General features: G+C 43.8%; 2 protein-coding genes across 4 annotated transcripts in view; one reads left to right on the top strand and one right to left on the bottom strand.

Moving 5' to 3' along the window:
• PTS (6-pyruvoyltetrahydropterin synthase) overlaps positions 1-18200 on the top strand; it is a 681414-nt gene that overhangs the window by 17536 nt on the left and 645678 nt on the right. For 2 of the 3 annotated variants that reach the window (XR_015241350.1, XR_015241351.1), the window contains exon 6: positions 2880-2981. Coding sequence is in view for 1 of the 3 variants with exons in the window: in XM_086679111.1 (XP_086535237.1) it covers positions 2880-2991 (112 nt within the window). In the remaining 2 variants the exon portion in view is untranslated. Of the gene's footprint in view, positions 1-2879; positions 6503-18200 lie in introns of those variants that run through there. The other variant, XM_086679111.1, reaches the window with a different exon arrangement.
• Positions 274-12068, bottom strand: PLET1 (placenta expressed transcript 1). Its single transcript, XM_086679110.1, has 4 exons — positions 11848-12068; positions 6417-6618; positions 3479-3540; positions 274-1536 (listed from the first exon to the last, which is right to left on the bottom strand). The coding sequence occupies exons 1-4, from the start codon at positions 12026-12028 to the stop codon at positions 1244-1246; spliced, it is 738 nt and encodes a 245-aa protein (XP_086535236.1). The 5' UTR covers positions 12029-12068; the 3' UTR covers positions 274-1243.

Raw genomic sequence — 18200 nt, 5'->3', positions numbered from 1 at the left:
AGTTGAGAGATCCCTCAACAGATGGACGGAGGCTCTCAACAAGCAGCAGCATGCCCTGGGAGGGGCAGGGGAGTCTGATTTCCAGAGGCCCTGTGTTATAACCTTCACCACGTCCAGATCTCAACAGAAGTTAAAAACCTACAAGTAGGAAAGTGTGGCCTATTCTCAGGGAAGAGGAAGAAATTGACAGAAGCTGTCCCCAAGGAAGGCTAGGTGCTGGATGTTGGCATCCTGGAATTTAGGATAATTATTAAAAGAAAACTTTGTTGCTTATCATCAGGGTACTATGGGAAACCCTATGCTTTCTTTTGGTTTTACATTGTGTTATGAATACTGTAAATATTTTGCCCTTTTCTTAGTGGAAATTACCATTAGGGGAAAAATGACCAGTTTGTAACTTGAGGAAAATAACCTTGGGAAAATTTTACCCTTGGATCTGTCTTTGAAAACATAGACACTCCTACTGTTCTGTTAAATTTTTTTTTTAATGTTCACATACATGAGTAAAATCAGATAGTATTTTGTACTTTTAGAGTAACCGCTCACTAAAGACTTGTATTTGGATTTAACACATTCATTATTCTTGTTTGAAATATAGCTTATTTGGTATGACAAAAAGATAATGTATTTTATACCATAGTAATTCCCCATTCTAGGTTGCTCAGACTTGGTACATTCCTTTTTTCTAGCCCTTCACATGCTACTGGTGTGGCCAATAGCATCAGGGCTATTCCTTTCTCCTTTCCTTGTTGAGTGACATGAGACATAGAACCTCTGTGTAACCTGAGTGGGTTTGGTCAGAAATCTGAGATCATCTTGCAAGTGAGGAAAGGTTTTTTCCCACAGAGACTGGGGCGTGGAGAAATCATTTGGCAGCGAACAAAAGTTTACATTGGTCATGGAATTGGCTGTCAGCATGTGAAATCGAAAGCCAGAATTCCAGGTTACACCCAGACCAGGTCTAAGTAGTTAACAACAACAACAACCAAAAACCACAAAAAACCCTAATTTGTGTCCTGAGAGATCCAGTTGAACATCTGTGTGCTACACATCCACCAGTGAGTGAACTAGCTACCCTCCACCAAGTGATCCCAAGTCTCTGTTTTTTTGTCCAAAGCAGTGGCAGTAGAGTTGTACATTTGAGAATGTAAAGTCTTCATTCGCACACCTGTCAGAGCCCTGGCTTGGAACTCAATGTAGGAGATGCAGAGGAGGCAGGAATAATTATTTTCCTAGCTTCCTTCTAGGAGAGGAGTTTGCTGGTGAGAAAGACTATCAGGATCTGAATGGCACTTGTGATGGGGCAGAGGAAGGTTTTGTTGGCCAAGCTGGTTGTCCTTGGAGTCAGGCGTGGGGTTGTCCTGGTTGTGGAGATATGTCTTGTCATTGGGCTTGGCCTTGGGGTTGTCCTGGTTGTGGAGATGTGTCCTGTCATTGGGTTTGGGCTTGGGGTTGTCCTGGTTGTAGAGATGTGTCCTGTCATTGGGTTTGGGCTGGGGGTTGTCCTGGTTGTGGATATCTGGGAGCTGGTCATCTCTGGAAACAAACAAACAATAGCATCACAATCTCTTTGTTGGGGGGAGGTGGTGGTGGGCAGTAGAGAAAGGAGGCTAATCTGATGGAACGCTGGATCAAATTTCAGTAGACCCTTCTCAGTTACCAAGTATTTGTAGAGGATGAGGAAAAAACTAGGGGTACAGAATGTCAAGGAACAAAATGCAAGTAAGAAAGATTCTCTACCCTTAAGGTCTACACAATCCTAAATGGGAAGGAATTTATACAACTACTGAATTTGTTGTTGGGTGGGTAGTCTGTCCTCCTATGTCTTTATGTCCTTAATGTTATATTAGATCAACCAGTGCAAATATCATCCAGAATGGCATGATTTTCTTTTCTTCCTACTAATTTCAAAGGTTGCATGTAAAGCTTGTAAGAATAGGTAATCATTCAGACCTGAGGATGGCTACCCCTGCCCTAAAGCAAGTGCAAAGAGGCCCTGTACAAATCCCTGAATCTCTTTCTGTGGTTTCAGAGGCACTGGTCATTCTCAGATGTGGGGGTCTGACCATCCATGGGTTCTCTGAGGTTGCCTTGCAGAGAAGCAGAGAACCAGGCCCTGGGGGTAGTCTGATCCTGGAAAACCTGGAGTATTATAATGATGCCTCCAGGGGTCTATGGATCAAAGAGGACTATATAGAAGAATAAGAAGGGAGAAATCCTGTGATTTGCTTGGGCCCAAGCACTGTCCCCAGCGGGAGGGTGTCTTCCAGTTAGGAGGCCTTGTCTTATCTCATTTAGTGTTTCTCCAGGGCAAATGTTTCTCTAGTATCCCACTGAGCCACAAAGTCTGAACACAACTACTTGAAGGAATCCTGATTAGAAACACACATTTTTTTTCTTTCTTTCTTAGCATTTACATGAGTGTTCATCTTGAAAATACCCTTCAGGGAGAAAATAATACCCTGGTCTTTCCACAGAGGGGAAGCACCAAAGGAAGCCATGAAGGCATTCATGTAATAGTTTCCTGAGGCAGAATCACTTTAAAATCTATTGCTGAAAACAGATATCCCTTGTGACCACATTTGCAATGAACAGTCAGCAGGAAAATGAGCATCATACTGCATGTTGGGGGGCTCCCAAGGAAGACTTGTTATCTGGACATTAAGAAAGACTAATGTTTATTGTTCTTGGTTGAGCTTTGCATTTTAAAACTTCATTCGTAGTAAAATGTTGTCTTTCTAGTTTTGATGTAAGTCTAAGAAAAGTGGAAAAAAGTATAATATGTGGACTATGAGTCCTAGTTTTGCCATTTGCTTTCTGTGTGGCTTTGGGCAAGTTACCTATCTTTCTTGGACCTCAGTGTCTCGAATTTGTTTTAGCTCCATAGAAGGAGGTAGGAGAGAAGGAAGAGGACAGAGAAGGGAGGAGAAGGACCAGGAGCTCCAGGATGGTTTGAAGTTGGAGACGACAGCCTGTGAAAGGTCAGCGTAAATCTCTGGTGGTAGTGGTGGTGGCCAGAGGCCACTCTGAGAATGAAGGAAAGTATGAGTATTTCTACACTATCAACCCTTCTTTATGCAAATCTCCCCCTCTTCCCTTCAGCCCCTTGGTTAGAGTCTTCTATACATATGAAGACTTTGTGTGAGTGGGAATTCTTTGTGGAGATTAAAGAAAGAGCTGACTTTCATATCCATCTATGTAGTATTAGACATAATGGCTCCTGAGGAAGCAGTAGTCTGGAGCCACAGGTGACTGAGAGTTAGCCCCTGGGAGTTGGCAGAAATGTTGGGAATGGCTTTTGTTTCCCAGAGGGCATCTGATAAGGGGTTGAGCCGTCTTCTGTAGGTCTCAGGTGTTGGGGGACTCAACTGACATCTGGACAGTCATGACCAGAAGACTTTCTAGAACATCCACAAAGTAATTTTCCAGGCTGACTGAATCACTGCCAGATGTGTAAATAGGCCACAGAGGAACTTACCTTTTCTTCTTAGTTGCAGAGAAGAAAATGTAGCCATGTTGTAGAAATTGATAGCAAAGGCTCTGTGGAGGGCAAATCAATAAGAGATCGTGGTGAGGACCTCAGCTCTGGAATTCACGAGTCCTGCTCCCATTTCTTCCTTCCCAGAGGATCCCGACCTTAGTGTTCTCTACAGCATAATCAGCAGATCGTTAAATACTGATCTGGTCTATATTGTCTTGACTAAGATCCTCTGTGGTCTTGCTCCAGCCAAGTTCTTGTCCATCCCCCACCCCACCAATTACAGCACCCTGAACTCCTCACCGGCTGGTATGTACCTCTGCTCTTTGTTTGAACCACTCTGAACCTCTACTCTTTGTCCAAGCCAGCCCTGCCTGTGATCTCCGTCCTGGTCCCATCTGCCCATATACTCAATAGTAACCTCTGTGAAGTCATTTCTCCCTGTTGTCATTAACCCACACAGAGCTCCATTAGAGAGACATGCTCCTCGACTGCATTGCCTTGCTGTGAGCCTCTTCTGCCACAGGAGGGCCAGCTCCATGGGGACAGGTTCTGTTGTCAGCAATGCCTGACACATAGTAGGTGCTCAATGTTCATTAAATGATCTGTACAGCTTGGTATGTTGTTCTTTTTTTTTTTTTTAAACTTATTTATTTATTTTGAGAGAGAGGGAGAGGGGGAGGGAGAGGGAGAATGCAAGCAGGGGAGGGGCAGAGAGAGAGAGAGAGGGACAGAGAGAATCCCAAGCAGGCTCCATGCTGACAGTGTGCAGCTCCATACAGGTCTCAAACCCACAAACTGTGAGATCATGACCTGAGCCGAAACCAAGAGTTGGATGCTTAACTGACTGAGCCTCCTAGGTGCCCCCTTGGTATGCTATTCTTATTATAGTGATTTCACTATCAACCCATTCTCTCGTTCATACATTCAACAGTTAATGAGTGTGCACCACGTGCCGATCACTGTGCTTGGTGCTGAGGGGACATTGGTGGATGCAACAGACGTGGTTCTAATCCTTGTAGCACTTACAGTCTCTTCAGGGAGGCAGACTTTAAACAAAACAATCAGGGGCTCCTGGGTGGCTCAGTCGGTTTAGTATCTGACTTTGGCTCAGGTCATGATCTCACAGTCCACGGGTTTGAGCCTCCCATCAGGCTCTTTGCTGACAACTCAGAATCAGGAGCTGCTTCGGATTCTGTGTCTCCCTCTCCCTGCTCCTCCCCAACTCGCACTCTCTTTCTCTCAAAAATAAACATTTAAAAATTTTTTTAAAAAGTAAAACAATCAGTGGACGAGTTAAGTAATGGATCCCAGGTGTGCTATGTGTTGTGAAGAAGCAGTGAAAGTTCTGAGGGTGAAAAGCAGGGAGCTGGAACTTGACCTGGGGGTTTAGGGAATGCTTTCTGGAGGAAGTGATGTTCACCCTCTGCAGTGATTTCTACAGAGGCCTTGCCTCCCCGGAACTCATTGTGGAGCCCCAGAGGCAGGGGCCTCTTCACATCTCCTTGTGCCCCACCCAGCACGGTGGAGCTCCCTGCTGTCTGTACCCCCATTATATGTGCCGGTCCCTCCCCTTGTCAGCCGCGTGGGCCAAGGAGGGGTCTGGAGACCGTACTGTCTGTGGGGATGTGCTGTTTCTGTGGCAGGTGGTCACCGTTGGGTCTTTCATCTGTTGTTGCATGGAGTGTAGAGGCTTTAATGATGTGACGTGTAAGCAGAGTCATTGCCCTGATTAGCTTTGGTTGGCATCTAGGAGACTGCTGTCATCAGGAGGCTGGGATGTAGCAGCTCCCTTGCATTTCCACTCTCAGAAGTCACCGTGGGCAAAATGACTTCTCCAGAGCCAGCCATGTCCCATCAGGCCCCAGGCATGGCAGGAGAAGGCAGGATGGCTCAACAGCATCATCACCATCAGTGTCTGTAGAGACTTGGTGGCTATTGACCGGGGACATGGCTTCATGGTGAGACCTGCCCTTTTGGTACAGAGTGGCAGTCTGAAAGTGTGAGGGCCTCTCAACGTGGGCTCCTAAAGTAACCTGGGTAACATCTCTAGCTGAGAGGAAGGTCGTTTTGTTAAAGTAGAATGTGAGCGCCGGCTGGCCTCGCCTCGGAATCTGAGTGTGTCCATTCGGTGTGACACTAGGAAGCCAGTGTTATTACGTGATCATCACACTTGCCATTTTCAAAACGAATCTGTTTTAAAAAATGATCCTCTGGAATTTGATGCAAACATGTGCCCAGTGGCAAAGATTCTTTGCTTGACCAAACTTTAGTCAGGCTCCAGAACCTTCTCCCAGACCTATCTGTGCACTTCCTTGTAAAATCTGGTTTCAGCAAGAACACTTCTAAGTCAGTTGAGCAATTACCTCTCACCCTTCACCCCTAACACCTGGTTCTTCCTCCTCTACCACCCCAGATAATATCTGCTCACCTTGGCCTGCCTTCTGCAAGAATCCTGTTAGGTCAGTTTAGCCAGAATCCCCCTTACAGGCCTTGTTGTTTCTTCTTAGTGACCCCCCCCAACCCCCCCACCCTGCTTCTTGGCTGTAAATTCCCACTTGCCCACATGGTATTCAGAATTGAGCCTTATTCTATCTTAGGTTCTTCTGTTGAGACAGTCCTGAATAAATTCGGTTTTCATTTGTTTGTTAGCTTGGTTTGCTTTAACCACTGTCTAGCTCTGGATTTCTTCAAAACCAGATCTTTCTGTCTATGTTGAGCCTGCCCTGGGGGGAGGGGGGTGCGTGTGTGTGCGCATGAACTGTAGGTAAAATGTTGGACAGAATGGTGAAGCAGAAAAAGAGCACAGCTACTAAATTCTCCATTTCGTGTCTGGGGTGCATTTTGAGCCATCTCAGGTCAGTGTAAAACTGCATAAACCCCATCTGCAAAAAGCCCATAAAAGCCCAAAGCAAATCACATGGTGACAGGTTCTTACTGTAGCTCGATTGTGGTTATGTTTTCGGAGTTAGGAGATACCCAGTTTGCTGTGAAGAGTTTGTCATTCAAGTTCTCCAGGTGATACAGGGCGCTGCTGTTGCAAAGCTTGTCTGCTTTTTCCCAGAGGCCTAGTGAGGTGTTGTTCTCATCCACTGCTCGCAGGACCACAGAGCTGATATTGGCATTTACAGGAACCCATACTACGAGGGAATGACAAGGAAACAATCAGCCGCCATCTGTGGCATGTGACAGGGGGATGAAGGTCATGAAATCAAAATTTAGTGTGCAAAAAGAAAGTTACAAATAGGATGTGCATATAATACAACCCCATTTTAAAGGAAGTTGATGAAAAAAGTCTGGAAGGAAATATGAGATACTAACTATGGTGCGGGAGTGCAAGCTGGTGCAGCCACTCTGGACAACAGTATGGAGGTTCCTCAAAAAACTAAAAATAGAACTACCCTACAAGCCAGCAATTGCACTACTAGGCATTTATCCAAGGGATACAAGTGTGCTGTTTTGAAAGGACACATGCACCCCCATGTTTATAGCAGCAGTATCGACAATAGCCAAAGTATGGTAAGAGCCCAAATGTCCATCGATGGATGAATGGATAAAGAAGATGTGGTATATATATATACAATGGAGTATTACTCAGCAATCAAAAAGAATGAAATCTTGCCATTTGCAACCACGTGGATGGAACTGGAGGGTATTATGCTAAGTGAAAGTATCAGTCAGAGAAAGACAAAAATCATATGACTTCACTCATATGAGGACTTTAAGACACAGAACAGATGAACACAAGGGAATGGAAAAAAATAATATAAAAACAGGGAGGGGGACAAAACATAAGAGACTCATAAATATGGAGAACAAACTGAGGGTTACTGGAGGGGTTGTGGGTGGGGGGATGAGCTAAATGGGTAAGGGGCATTAAGAAATCTACTCCTGAAATCATTGTTGCACTACATGCTAACTAATTTGGATGTAAATTAAAAAAATAAAATAAAGTAAAAGATATTAAGTATGATTTCTTGGTAGTGGGATTATAGATTATTTTTATTTTCTTCCTAGTGCATTTTTGTGTTTTCCAAATTTTTTATAGTAAAAGGTAAAAGAAGACCAGTACTCTGGCCCTGGTTTTGCTATATAATAGGGGTGAGCTCGTGGATGGCTCTTTATCTGTGGAGCCAGGTTCCTATCAGCCAGTTGAAGGGGATAGCCTCTTCTCCCCTTCTGTCAGGGTGAGTGGAGAGTGGGGAGAGATGTGGTTGATGCATGAGAAAGGGTCAAGTGGGCCCCTTGGGAAGTCGGTCATGAAATAAGGGCCTGTTAGTGACAAGTCAAAGCAGAGCCCATTTCCTGGTCCTCTTGGTCTCTATTGTCAAGTGTGAGGGAAGGGATGGGGTCTCTGAGCCCCAATACCTATCACATAACCCTAGAGTTTCTTGACCTTCCCCAATCAGGTGAGTCTTCCGTGTTGATCTAGCCTGGGGTGCACTCACAGGCTAGATTCCAGCATCCTGATGGGTAGTGGAGAGGGAATTTCAAGAGAATGTTTCAGTCTGTCCATTTTCTCCCTCAGAAGATCCCTTCTGAGGGGTGCCTGGGTGGCTCAGTTGGTTAAGTGCCCGACTCTTGATTTTAGCTCACGTCATGATCTTGCGGTTTGTGAGATCGAGCCCCGAGTCAGGCTCTGTGCTGCAGCAGATTCTCTCTCTCTGCAGATTCTCTCTCTCCCTCTCTCTGCCCCTCCCCAGCTAGCTCTCTCTCTCAAAATAAATATATTAACATTAAAAAAAATAATAATAAGATCCCTTCTGAAAGAATTTCTCAATGCCAAAGGGCTGTTCTCCAGGTCCCTGTCAGCCACTCACATTCATTCAAAGACTTCTCCTTACAAAGCATAGAATATCAAGCCTGTAGCACAATAGGGTCAGACAATCCTAGATGAGAACTGTAGCTCTTACATTTAGGAGCAAGCCATTTCGTCTCTCAGCCTCGGTTTCCTTGTTCATCACTCACTCCACAAATATTTCTTGAATGCCCACTTTGCCCCAGGGCTGGTCCTAGGTCTGGGGATAATGATATTATCCCTTGTTACATGGAGATCATGATACCTTATCTTACAAGGTTCCTGGGAGTAGCACAGAGAATAGTGTTAAGACTTTAACACGTGATGGGTGTTGGATGAATGGCCATTGTTATTTATTTATTTATTTAAGCACAAAACATTTCTCTTTGTTTTTGCCAGTCACGGGGGCGGGGGGGGGGGGTGGTTGGTGGTGGTGTGCTGAGCCAAACCCCACAGGCCCCGACTTGCCAGGCAAGAACCTGGCTGCTGTTGTAGACATACGCAGGGTGGAGGGCTCTGCGATGCTGTCCGGCAGATTTCACCAAGTCTGTCAGTTCTCCTGGGGGCAGGCTCTTGCCTGTGCTCTTGCTTCTGCTTGCTCTCTCTCTCTCCCTCTGGCTTCCTGCCTCCTTTCTTCCCTCCCAGGCATCTGTCGTCTGGGTTTCTGGCCTCCACCTTCTCTCTTTAGACCGTAGCCAGGTCAGATTCCACACACACTTCCTTCTGGATACAGTACTCTCCAAAACCGTCCAAGTGCCCTTCTTTCTAGAGGATCTAAACATTTCTGCTTTTATATTTTCACTTCTCTTGATTATAGGACCCGGCACATGGCTTTCATGGTCCTCCTAGCCTGGCTCACTGTGTTTTCTGCCCTCCTGCCCTCAGGGCAGCCGGCCTTCTTCTGGCTCTGCAGATGCACCCGGCCATCACCTGCCCTGGCCTTTGTTCGTGTCTGACCACCCATCTGGGATTCTGCCTTCTCATCACATATTCCATCCCCGCTTACCCTCCAGGACCCTGCCTATGTCCCACCTCCTGGCCAGTTCAGCCCTCCTTCCCTCTCTCTCCTGAAACATTTATGTTTATATTTATGGAATTGAGTCCTTAACTACATCCTGGCTTGTACTATATACTGTGGTTTCATCCATGTCAGTATCTGGCCCATCCAGTGCTGGGCACCTGGAGGGTACCAGATAACTACTCACTGATTGATTTAAAAAGTTGTGCACCCAAGGTGGTACAGTGCCCTTAAAGATGAAGGGTCAGGAAAAAGGCAAGCAAGTTACATCCCTCTTGCCCACTGAAGGGAAAAATGGAGGCCGATGCTTACACAGCAAAATCTTAATATTGTCACTGTATCACAGGTTTCTTTCCCTGATACCAAGACAAACCTAGGAAACCTCTCCTAAGATAACACCTAGGCTGCCATTGTGCCATGGGACATGCCATTTGGTCTATATATGACCTGCCAATGTTGACACAAACCCTGAAATTAAAAAAATATTCAAAATGAAAATAAGGAGAAGCTGTTGCCCTTTGTGGGTATGTACCTAGTCTCCCCAAAGGTCCCGCATCCCAGAGGAGTCCTGCAATGACACCCTTACAAGGAGATCACAGAGCTTGTTGTGTAATCCTAGGTGTGGAGTCTGACACTTCACGTCTCCGTGAGCATAAGATTTTGACTCCCAACTTAAATCATTCACATAGTGATTCAGTTTATCATAGAACTTTTAGCACATTTCTGTTCTGAGCCGAAGTCAGACGAAACTTGGAGAAGTGCCCGGCACATAGTAGGTGTTGGGTGAACCGGAGCTCCTCTCCTCCTTCCTCACCCCCCTGCTCTACCCGGCACCTATGTAAATGCCTGATTTCCCTCTCACACAGTGTATTCCCCTGCAAGGGGTCTCATGGATCCTCTCCTGACTGTTCTTTCTCCTACTTCCCTACTTTCAGAAGGCCCCCATGCTACATGTCTCTCCCCCAACATCTTCACAAGATAGATTTCTTTTTCTTTGATTTCAGCAGCAGAATCCCTCACCTTGTGATATGTTATCTTAAGTCCCCAGTCTGTGATCTCTTTTGTAGCTGTTTCTCTGACCTGCCCCAGGTCCTTCTCTGTAGATAAGGTCATACATATGCCTTCCTGTCCTCATCTTGAATTATAAGATTATCTGCCCTGGCTTAGTAGGATAGGACCCACTGTCTGAAGGAGTGGGATACAGTGACCTGAGTCACAACGGAGGCCCTTAGTGACAATCCCGATGGGAAAAAAAAAAGGAAAAAGGACAAGACAGGATGAGCATGGGAAGGCAGACCATGGTCGTTCTCCTGCCGAAGTCTGGACTCTGTAGTTTATGGGTGTAATATCCACCCTGGTGCTCCCTGAAAAATTGGGGTCGAGTTCTAGGGTAGTAGGATGACACAGTAATGAGACAGCAGTCTCCGAAGCTGGACAGCCTGGCTGAATGGAGCTGGACAGATCTCAGCTGTTAACTTGGGTTCAGATATTAACAGTGCTCCTTCCTGTGACCTTGGGTAAAAACTTTAACTCCCCTGTGCCACAGTTCTCATCTGGGAAGACAATAGCATTTACCCTTGGAACAGCACCCAGCACATAATGAGTGGTCTCAGTGCTCAGTACCGTAAGTGAGAGGCGTATGGTGCAGTGGTTAGGGGCCGGGTGTCTCAAGCTAGGCTGCTCGGGTTTCTATCCCAGTGCCACCATCTAAGTAGCTCTGTGACCTGAGCAAGTGACTATCACCTCTGCCTCTGTTTTCTCATCTGTGAAATGGGAATGACTGTGGTATGTATCTGCCTCACAGGTTATTGTGAGGAATAAATGCATGAATACCTGTAAACCACCATATTAAATGTTGTTATTATGAACGTAATTAGAAAGCACCTGCCTTGACTTATAAGGTTTGGCTGATCCAAAATGGGATATTTGGAGAATGTTCCTCGGCACCTCGAAGAGAAGCATCAGATTGGGAAGGAAAGACCAAGATTCAGGAGCCAGACATTTCTGCCACTTACTTGCTGCAGTGGAACCCTGAGCCATCACCTCACTTCTCTCGGCTTCAGGCTGCTTGTGAACCAGGTGGGAGAGTCACACTTCCCCTGCCTAGCTCGCTCGAGTTTCCTCCCACAGACTGAAGGTGAACAGCGCCTCCCAGCATGCAACATGCCATCATCCACAGGGGCATTGTTCTCTCAAATGGATGTGAACAGACTACAGACTGTGATGCAGATATTACCCCTGAAAATAATAAAAATGCCCCTTTTCTTTAAGTCAGAGAATTTGCCTCAGGTGAGCTCTTGCTGGGGCTCAGTTAATCTGGGTGTCGGGACGTCATGGCCCCCTGGCTCAGGTTTGCGCAGAGAACAGGCAGAAACAGCCCCACCCAGCTAACTCTATCACATGTTCTCTTTCTTTCTGTTTCTGCCCCCACTTCCCATTTGGGTCAAAGACACATGTTTTATGTGATTGAGCGCAGGAATGGAGGGGTGTGCTCTGAAGTTCTGATGAACTCCCTATAGAAGGCAAAGGACGACAGAGAGAACGGCTTCTCACCTGTGTAGTTTCTGTTGCTGTCATAGACATCTGAATTGACCATGATGCCTGGGCCAGTGGTGGTGACCTCACTGAAGAACATGCATTTGTCAATTTCACCTGCAGAGCTGGCAGAAGAACACAGCAGTCCGAAGCATAGAAACAGCCCGAGTGGCAGCAGTGTGGAGCCAAGGACTGCCATGGTCTTGACTGGTTTGGAGACGGCTGGGCCAGGTAGTAGGAAATACCTGTGACTCACCTCTTTATATGCTCCGGGGTTGGAGCTTCTGCGTGAGGTCATAAATGCAAATCTCCTTCCCACTCCTCCCTAAAATGAACTGGTGTCTGGAATTCGGCCCAGAATCTCACCACGAATGAATCTCCTGCTATTCGTCAGCATGACCCTTTACCAATTCCAGTTTTGCTCAAGAAGGGGAAGGTACTGATCATGGTTCTGTTCTGCACCTCATTCATCTCGGCGTCTGCTATTTGATGCAAGCTGTGGAGAATAGGCTGAGTGCTGGCAAAGTGAAATCCAGAGTGGAGTGATCATCACATACCTGGCCCATTTAGAAGCTCCACTCTTCAGGCTCCTGGGTGGCTCAGTCGGGGAAGTGTCTGACTTTGGCTCAGGTCATGATCCCCCAGTTCGTGGGTTCAAGGCCAGCGTCGGGCTCTATGCTGACAGCTCAGAGCCTGGAGCCTGCTTTGGACTCTGTGTCTCCTTCTCTCTCTGCTCCTCCCCCACTCACGCTCTGTCTCTCTCTCTCTCAAAAATAAATAAACATTAAAAAAAATTAAATAGAAGCTCCACTCTTTTCCCTATAGGGAATCCAGGTGTAAAAGCTCTCTTTTCTTGGAATATTACATACCCTTTTCTAGCTTTCCTTTATCGAACATGTCTCCAATCCCCATCCATTTTGTGACTAGCATAGAATTAGGAAGACCATGCTTTTGGATTTATATTTATTTTCTGGAAAGAAACAGCTTTGGTACACCTTGCTCCTGACATGTTCTTCCATAGCACCATAGCACAAGGGAAATACTAAAAAATCAGAAAATATGTTTTCTTATATCTCTCCTCTGATTTTTATGATTTATTTTCTGAAAGAGTACTATGTGAGTAGAAATGAAACCAAAAAATGTAGAATTGAATCAAGGTGATATTTATAAATGTTTCTTTGAGAGAAGCACTTACAGAATGGTAGAGCAAGGACCTCTGAAAAATCTACTCCTCCAGCAAAGCAATGAGAACACCAGCAAAAATGGTCAAAATCAATTTTTTCAGAACTCTAGAAATTGACCAAAGGCTTGCAAAAATCTGAGGAGCATTTGTTTAAGAAAAATGGTGGAATCTCATTAAGCACAGTGAGCACTGTGGCATTTTAGCTTGCCTTATTCCCACCCCTCTCTCCACACCTCTGCAATAGCCTTAGAAACCAACAGCTTTGGGACACCTCGGTGGCTCAGTCAATTGAGTTTCCAACTTCAGCTCAGGTCATGATCTCACAGTTCATGAGTTCAATCCCTAGGTCAGGCTCTGTGCTGACAGCTCAGAGTCTGGAGTCTGCTTCGGATTCTGTGTCTCCCTCTCTCTCTGCCCATCCCGCACTCGTGCTCTGTCTCTGTCTCTCTCTAAGATAAGTAAACATTAAAAAAAAAACAAAAAACCCAACAGCTTTGCCATTATGGGAGCCATGGAAACCAGCAAACTAGCAGCCAGTGGAAGAGGGCAGAATGGGTTTGGAGTGTTCCAAAAGTCTCATTTCCAGAGAATTGTCACTGTGTGACCTATCTGGAAATTGCCTGTAAATCAGAAATCTCAGGTTTCATTAGCTGACCACCAGGTGAACTGAGCAGAGACTTCAGTGGCCACACATGATAAAGAAGATAGATGGGGCACCTGAGTGGCTCAGTCAGTTGAGCGTTTGACTCTTGATTTTGGCTCAGGTCATGGTCCCAGGATCATGGGCTCTGCAGGGCTGAGCTTCGCTCTGCTGATTGTGGAGCTTACTTGGGATTTTCTCTCTCTCCCTCTGCCCCTCTCCCCCACTTGCTTGCTCAGTCTCTCTAAAATAAAAAATAATAATAATAAAAAGAAGATAGACCTCACAGAATTAATTTGTAAAAGTCACTAAACAGACAAAAGTAGCAGTAGCAACAATCAATAATACCAACAGAAACTACAACAAACGCTGGGAGGGAGGGGTATCACATATCCAGGATGACCACATTATATTTTTTAATTTTTATTTTATTTTATTTTATTTTATTTTAATATATGAAATTTATTGTCAAATTGGTTTCCATACAACACCCAGTGCTCATCCCAAAAGGTGCCCTCCTCAATACACATCACCCACCCTCTCCTCCCTCCCCGCCCGCCATCAACCCTCAGTTTGTTCTCAGTTTTTAACAGTCTCTTATGCTTTGGCTCTCTCCCACTCTAACCTCTTTTTTTTTTTTTTTTTCCTTCCCCTCCCCCATGGGTTCCTGTTAAGTTTCTCAGGATCCACATAAGAGTGAAACCATATGGTATCTGTCTTTCTCTGTATGGCTTATTTCACTTAGCATCGGTCTCTCCAGTTCCATCCACGTTGCTACAAAAGGCCATATTTCATTTTTTCTCATTGCCACGTAGTATTCCATTGTGTATATAAACCACAAGTTCTTTATCCATTCATCGGTTGATGGACATTTAGGCTCTTTCCATCATTTGGCTATTGTTGAGAGTGCTGCTATGAACATTGGGGTACAAGTGCCCCTATGCATCAGTACTCCTGTATCCCTTGGATAAATTCCTAGCAGTACTATTGCTGGGTCATAGGGTAGGTCTATTTTTAATTTTCTGAGGAACCTCCACACTGCTTTCCAGAGCGGCTGCACCAATTTGCATTCCCACCAACAGTGCAAGAGGGTTCCCGTTTCTCCACATCCTCTCCAGCATCTATAGTCTCCTGATTTGTTCATTTTGGCCACTCTGACTGGCGTGAGGTGATACCTGAGTGTGGTTTTGATTTGTATTTCCCTGATAAGGAGTGACGCTGAACATCTTTTCATGTGCCTGTTGGCCATCCGGATGTCTTCTTTAGAGAAGTGTCTATTCATGTTTTCTGCCCATTTCTTCACTGGGTTATTTGTTTTTCGGGTGTGGAGTTTGGTGAGCTCTTTATAGATTTTGGATACTAGCCCTTTGTCCGATATGTCATTTGCAAATATCTTTTCCCATTCCGTTGGTTGCCTTTTAGTTTTGTTGGTTGTTTCCTTTGCTGTGCAGAAGCTTTTTATCTTCATAAGGTCCCAGTAATTCACTTTTGCTTTTAATTCCCTTGCCTTTGGGGGTGTGTCGAGTAAGAGATTGCTACGGCTGAGGTCAGAGAGGTCTTTTCCTGCTTTCTCCTCTAAGGTTTTAATGGTTTCCTGTCTCACATTCAGGTCCTTTATCCATTGTGAGTTTATTTTTGTGAATGGTGTGAGAAAGTGGTCTAGTTTCAACCTTCTGCATGTTGCTGTCCAGTTCTCCCAGCACCATTTGTTAAAGAGACTGTCTTTTTTCCATTGGATGTTCTTTCCTGCTTTGTCAAAGATGAGTTGGCCATACGTTTGTGGGTCTAGTTATGGGGTTTCTATTCTATTCCATTGGTCTATGTGTCTGTTTTTGTGCCAACACATTATATTTTTTAAATGTACAGTTTTCAACAAAAGATTACAAGACCTACAAAGGAACAAGAAAGTCTGGTCGGTGCACAGGAAAAAAAAACTGTCCTTAAGGAAGCCTATATATTAGACTTAGTAGACAAAGATGTTATCTCAAGTATTATAAATACGTTCAAAAAGTAAAAGAAACCATGTCTAGAGAGTGAAAGGAAAGTATGAGAATAATGTCTCTTCAAGTAAAGAATATTATTAAAGACATAAAAATGATTTAAAAGGAAACAAATAGAAATTCTGCCATGGAAAAGTATGACTGAAATGAAAATTTCAGTAGAAGCACTTAACAATAGATTTTAACTAGAAAGAGAAAGTATCATTTAACTTGAAGATAGTCAATAAAAATAGTGGAAAATTTAACCAAATAAATGTGAGACTTGTATACTGAAAACTATAACACAGGACCCAGAATAGCCAAAATGATCTTGGAAAAACAACAATAACAACAAAGTTGGACTTAAACTGCCTACAATTTCAAAACTTAGTATTTAAGCTATAGTTATCAAGATAATGTGATAATGGGATAAGGATAGACATATATAAACCAATGGAAAAGAATTGAGAGTCCAGAAATAAACCCATACACTTATAATCAACTGATTTTTGATAAGGGTGCCAAGACAATCTGATGGGGGAAAGAATAGTCTTTTCAACAAATGGAATAACTGGATATCGACGTGCAAAAAAATGAAACTGAACCCATAACTCATACTATATAAAAAACTAGCTTAAAGTGGGTAAAAAATCCAAATGTAAGTGTTTATACAACCTGCCCCCCCCCAAAAAAAAAACACGTATAACATTTCATGGCCTTGGATTAGGCAACACTTTAATAGATACAATGCCTAAAGCATAAGCAACCAAAGAAAAAATAGGTAAATTGGACTTCATCAAAACTAAAAGCTTTCATTCTACAAAGAACACTATCAAGAAAGTGCAAGGATAATCCAAATAATGGGAGAAAATATTGCAAATCACCTATCTGGTAAGGGCCTAGTATCCAGAGGATACTTACAACTCAACAATAAAAGAACACTTACAACTCAACAATAAAAAGACAAGTATCCCAACTTAAAAATGGGCAATGAGTACTTTCTCCATAGAATATACACAAAAGTGAAAGAGTATGTTAAAAGATGCTCAGCATCATTAGTTATTAGGAAAATGCAAATAAAACTGCAAAGAGATACCACTTCACGGACAGCGGGATGGCTAAATGACATAACGAGTGTCCGCAAGGATATGGAAAATCTGTAACCCTTCTGCATTGCTGATCGGAATGTAGTCAATTTGGAAAAACAGTTTGGCAATTCTTCAAAAAAATTAAACAGAGTTACTATTACATGACCCAGCAACTCCACTCATAGTTATGTACTCAAGAGAATTCAGAACATATGTCCACACAAAAACTTGGACATGAGTGTTCATAGGAGTGTTATTCCTAAAGCCAAAAGGTGGGAAACAACCCAAGTGCCCATTTATTCTTGAATAGATGCAAGAATAAGGTATATACAACAATGAAATTTTACTCAACTACAAAAGGGAATGAAGTACTGATAGATGCTACAACATGGATGAGCGTTGAAAACATTATGCTAAGTGAAAGAAGCCAGACACAAAAGACCACATATTGTATGATAGCACTTATATGAAATATCCAGGATAGGCAAACTGATAGAGACCAAGTAAGTATTTTCCAGGGACAGGGTGGGGGTGGATGGTGGGAGGGGTGGTAGGGAGGAACAGGGAGAATGAGAAGTGACTGCTAATTGGTTTGGGGTTCTTTTTGGGGTGTTGGAAGTACTCTGGAATTAGTTATGATAGTTTCATCATTGTGTGAATATACTAAAATCCACTGAAATGAATTTTATGGTATGTGATTTAGATTTCAGTGAAAATATTTATTTATATAATATTATGTGTAAGCAAGTTAGGGGTAGTAGAAAGAATGCAGCAGAACTTTAGTATTAGATACTGTTTAGGAACCTGGCTTTGGGAGAGTTTTAATCTATCTTAACTTCAATTTCCATTTCTAAAAATTGGGGCATTAATACAAATCTTACATATTTTAATGTATGTTAAATGAGAAATATATGTAAACTGTTTTGGGGGATGGATGGAGTGGGTCTGGTACACAGTAGGTGTATAACACATGTTGATTTGTTCTCTCCCTTCTTTCCGCTCTTTCTTTCTTCCTTCCAGCTTTCCGTCCTTCCTTCCTTCCTGCCTGTCTGCCTACCTGCCTGCCAGATTAAGGTAGTGGGTCAGGAGAAAAGAAAATATAGGAGTTTTGCTGTTGATATGGAGACAGTAGTCTAAACCTCCCTGTGAATTGAGGGCAGACGATTGGGGCAGAGCGGGGAAACTGACAAGCAGAATTGTTCCATTCATTTAGTACATTGTGGAGCTCAGCCCAAGAGAGAGCCTGTATGAAGTCATCAACACTGCCTTTAGGGAGGAGGGAGCTGTTGGCTACAGGGACAGCTGTTGACAAAACAAAATTGATCTTTGATTCCTCCAGAAGGGACTTGAGTTTTCTTGAGGATAGACCACAAGAAAACTTGTTGAAAAAAAAAATAGATGTATTTGGACTTCCCACTATTCCTTAACCCCTTTCTCTGTAATTTTGGATTCTAGTTCCTGGAAATCCATACTTTTTAAAA

This window comes from Puma concolor, chromosome D1 (assembly GCF_028749965.1).
Source record: "Puma concolor isolate L17-30 chromosome D1, mPumCon1.1.hap2, whole genome shotgun sequence".
Classification (NCBI taxonomy): domain Eukaryota; kingdom Metazoa; phylum Chordata; class Mammalia; order Carnivora; family Felidae; genus Puma; species Puma concolor.
The sequence above is the reverse complement of the archived record's forward strand: the minus strand, read 5'-3'. Positions and strand labels throughout refer to the sequence as shown.